The 4,596-nt window shown below is 37.3% G+C and overlaps 1 protein-coding gene across 1 annotated transcript; it reads right to left on the bottom strand.

The window, feature by feature from the left end:
* Nucleotides 1-271: 271 nt before the first annotated feature.
* On the bottom strand, nucleotides 272-3,340 carry EMC7 (ER membrane protein complex subunit 7). The gene is made up of 3 exons (XM_067777036.1): nucleotides 2,765-3,340; nucleotides 779-907; nucleotides 272-694 (listed from the first exon to the last, which is right to left on the bottom strand). The coding sequence occupies exons 1-3, from the start codon at nucleotides 3,203-3,205 to the stop codon at nucleotides 578-580; spliced, it is 687 nt and encodes a 228-aa protein (XP_067633137.1). The 5' UTR covers nucleotides 3,206-3,340; the 3' UTR covers nucleotides 272-577.
* Between the last annotated feature and the right edge of the window lie 1,256 nt (nucleotides 3,341-4,596).

Genomic DNA, 4,596 nt, shown 5'->3' with positions numbered 1-4,596 from the left:
AGCACATTGGATTTAGTTGTATGTTTATTAGCTTCGGCTTTAATGGGTTCAGATGAGGATGGAGTAGATCCAGTTTTAGATGTAGAAGCAGTTCCAGATGTAGTTTTAGACGTATCTGAGACTTTAGAGGATGAGGAGTTTTTAGATGTGGATGTAGATGCAGGCGGAGATGTTTTTTTTTTTGTAGTAGAACTAGTAGAGAATTTTTGATGTGTGCGTCTGAGAATAGCAACAGGTTTAGATGTAAGAGTAGTAATTATAAATTGTACAATTAAACACATTTCCTCAATCTATATTATGCTCAGTTTATCATATAAAATAACAAAAATTTAACTATTTCATATCTGCTAAGTGATTACTAAATGGAATCAAAAATCCAGTAAACTGCTTTTGGGGCTTCCAATTAGGCACACTGACAATGAGCTGTTTTAAAATTTAAATCAGTGGTACACAAAGTCAGCAGAGCCTCGATAACAAGCACAGCATTTTTTGTAGTAATATGTTTGTTGATCGGTATATTTCCCTACTGGACTCATTTACGTAGCCATGTGTACGCAGCTGTAGCAAACTCTTCTTATTAATTCCGCTTTTTACTTTGTTTCGATATAATCGTTTTTTTTTCTTTCTCTGGGGGCTTGGCGCCTGAGAAAAACGATGTGATCATTTCGCTAATTTCCGGCATTTCATTGCTCACCTATTAAATATTTTTTAATAAATTGGAATTAATTTTTACAAATAAATTGGAATAAAATATTAAATAAATACACCTTCAGCTTACCTTTGGGAATTGAATGTTTTCGATTTCTTTTTTTGTTTCTGGGTCATTTATTATCTTTGGTAAAACCAGCATTATTAAAAGTGGAAGCACCATCATTAAAACCATTGGGCTGAACAAAAAATCTGTTATCTATTTGTATAGAAAAACGTATATTTACATAATTCTGTTAGTTACAGATAATTTTCATCTAAGTGGCTATTCGCACATGATATAAATTTTTACGGTCACTTCCTCATTTTGACGAGTTCGTACATACGAAAGAAGATCCGTAAAGGATCCTGCATTTTCTGTTTGAGTGTACTGTATTTATACAGGTCGTCCAAAGGTCGCTCATGCATAACGATTAGAAGGCGTTTTATCGGACCAGTGTTTTTTTTAAGCTCGTTCGAAGGAGGCTCGCGCTGGGATTCAATGTGCTCTGCAACGATGTTTATAACTTCTACAACCTAACTGTCAACCTCACCTGCTGGGCAAGTCTTGTAACAAATGTGGAATTCTATACCAAAACGAGACATTTACGAAATTCGGACAAACAAATTACCTTTTAATGCAGATCCCCTCCACTTGCTGATTCCAATCGAAGTTTCGAATCTCAAAATTTAAATGTGCAACCGAGCCGTCATTACGTTGATTTAAAGCTTTTAGCTAAAACTATCTTGCTTTTGTACAATTTTTTTTCCCATATCAAACTGAAATACATATTTCCCGACTAGTTGCACCGAAACCTTAACATTTTTAGCAGCTTCTAATGGCTAAAGGGGCATATTAATTTATTATTATATATTTAGGTTTAAAACAAACAAAACGAAGGGCACTAGCCGTTATGCGTGGTAATACCATGCATCGCGTAGCCTGCTTTGCATCGACTCAGGGACATTTTTTTGAAGCGTGGTCGAATGCTGCTCATACAGAAAGGTGTTCTGTGAGGAAATTCTATGCGTCACCTAGGCGACGTCGCGTTCGAGATAAATTTTTAAATCTCTTATACAGAAAGGTGTACTGTGAGGAAATACTAGCCTCCACTGCCCCAGCGGGTAAGGGGGTAAGAATATACCCGCGGGTATGCCTGTCGTAAGAGGCGACTAAAATACCAGATTCAAGGGGTGTGTAGCGCAACCCTTCAGGTTGCCAGCGCAATATATAGCTTCTCCAAACCTAATTGTCAACCTCACCTATCCGCGGCGAATGCTGTTTCACTAACAGACGAGACTCTGGCGACCCAAGCTCCTCATGGAACTTGGGGTGGGAAGGGAGGGGATGGCCTGAAGGTTTAATGTGGCCACATAAATCGTTCCCGAGATGGTCAGGCTAGCTCCTTAATGGTGCTGTGGTACCGGAGCGTACCGGATCTGTATCCGGCAAAAGACCATCACATTGATAACACTCCCCAAAGCCTTCAGGGAGCAACCTTATCGCTACAACAACAACAACAACAACAACTAGCCTCCACAACCGGCGGTGGGTAATGTTTGTGTATACTCATATGGGCACGTACATGTACAGTAGCGTATACGGGACTCGATAAAAACTCGAAAAAGTATGCGCGTCATGTGCAAATAGCTTCTTGGTATTTGTACTGGTAAAAGTCTAGTTAAGGGGTCGACTGCTAATACGCTATCAAAAATATCGACAGAGGTGTCAAACGACGCGTCTTGACCTCGACAACAATAATCCGAAGGCGGAAAAGAAAAATTGTATTTCGGAGATTTTGCAGTTGAAATTTGCGATTTTCATGTGGTTGTTGTAATGTTGTAGTACCAAAAAAAATGTGAACATAAATATTTTGCGCGGATATAGTTTTGGTCTCCAAACCAGTGTTGGACCCACCCAGGGTAATTTTTTATACGCGCGGCCGAAGGCCGCCAATGCAAAAAGGTATTCTGCGCAAAAATACTATGTCAAAACTCGTCGTTTGACATCTCTCTCGATATTTTTGTTAGCGTGTTAGCAGTCGGGCCCTCAACTAGACTTACCTATTTATTTTACCTTCCATTGCTCACGTGTTTGGAAAAATTTGAAACGTGTGTATGCTTTCATCTTCAAAGGATATGGTACTTGTATGATCTGTGATGGTTGCACATAGTTTACTTTTCGTGCACGGAATTTACCTTTCGGATTTATTTCCACTCTTATTGGCTCATAGTAGTAGTTTGGATGGTGCACTTCCAGTACATAACTTCCTGACGGTACACTACTTATTATGAATGTGCCATCTTCTCGTAAAAATCCCTTATATTCACCGCCATTAATAGACAAGGAAGTGTCGAGATGTTGCTTACCTTCTGGCTCCGGTGAATATATTTTGCCTTCTATTGCAAAAAGACCAGACATTTCATCGCTGGTATCATCTTGTCCAATGACCAGATCGCATTTGGCGACACTTAACATAAATGCTAAATGTAGACAAATTATTATAACTCTATGCATAGATATTTCTTTGATCAAATTAAATAATTAAGATAAAATTTCTATATAACAATTTGCAATCCCTACAACTTAACGCAATTCAATGATTATACAATTTAGAGTTGGGTCATTTCGTTCTGAACTTGTTCAATTGACCGGGTCTCTCAACTGAACAAGTGAACTAGATCTTCGATTTCGGTTCTATTTGTTCTTTTACTTCATTTGTTCTTTCGTTTATCTAATGTTATTCTTTGTCTCTACTCGTTCGCGAACATTGTAAATTCATACATACATACCATGGTGCAATTATGTACAGGTTGGCTCATATCATCAGCTGATTTCATTTATGTCATTGCATGATCGAAGGGATTGTCAAAAGGAGATGGCAAACTCAAAATGAAACCAACACATTGGTATGATTTTACTTACACATACAAAAACCGCTAAGTTTTATGTTTCCATTCCATACCATTCGTACCAACACCAATACACAGATTTTGACAATTTGAACAGACATATTTTGTTGCTTTACAGATGAGCCAACCTGTATATAGTTGAACCATGATACATACGCAGACATTCACACTGAACACGAATGTCGATGATGCCACTTACACTAAAGATATGTGTGGTCATCTTTGTGTGTGGCACTGCTACAACAATATATGTATGTACTATTTATGAAACACGTGTTTTGTAAGAAAGTAATTATTACATTTATTAAACTTGGAAAAGTTCATATTTACAATTTGTGTCTGTACTCTTTCAATTTCCTGGATCTTCCGAAATTTGTAACTTTTTTTTAAGTTATAGATATACATATTAACTTATTTATTCATAACACCCCTGTAACAAAAGGTAATGGATAGGAAATGAGCCAAAGTGAGGGTCTACTGCTGAATTCATTGCTGAATTTTAACACAGCGATGTCCTACGAAATTCATACCTGAACAACTCGCTTACCCGTGGATATTAACCAGTCAATTATATGAATTACCAACTCACATACTTGGGTAAATGAATTAATCAGCTGTTCACCTTACCGACTCCATACTTTGATATAAATACTTTTGTTCAAAATAAAAACAACGATTTTAAAACGAAATTTGTTTCTCTTTTCACCCCGCAACCTATTCCCAACTCGCTTACCTTTTTCAGTTCTGAATTCTTTTGCTACTGGGACATTTAAATATACCTACTCAAAGCATTGCTGCATACACACCCCCATCTATACTTGTTGGCTTTTTTCGCGGGTGCGAGCAGCAGTGAACAAATTTGCTTGAAAAAAAGAAGAATTGAACAAAAAGAACAACTTGTTAGAAAAAGAACGAAAGATTCGAATCTCTGAAATGAGCGAAAAAGCACAACTCTAATACAATTTGACAACCACGTATATGACTGACATTTTATTA

Source organism: Eurosta solidaginis, chromosome 3, assembly GCF_040869045.1.
Source record: "Eurosta solidaginis isolate ZX-2024a chromosome 3, ASM4086904v1, whole genome shotgun sequence".
NCBI lineage: Eukaryota > Metazoa > Arthropoda > Insecta > Diptera > Tephritidae > Eurosta > Eurosta solidaginis.
This window is presented reverse-complemented; position numbering and strand designations above follow the sequence as displayed.

Bases quoted from the DNA above. Each gene is read 5' to 3' on its own strand.
- EMC7 (XM_067777036.1), bottom strand. From the start codon at position 3,205: ATGCATAGAGTTATAATAATTTGTCTACATTTAGCATTTATGTTAAGT. The intron at 908-2,764 runs GTAAAATAAATA...CTATACAAATAG, and splicing joins AAACACGTGAGCAATGGAAG to ATAACAGATTTTTTGTTCAG. The intron at 695-778 runs GTAAGCTGAAGG...AATATTTAATAG, and splicing joins AAAACATTCAATTCCCAAAG to GTGAGCAATGAAATGCCGGA.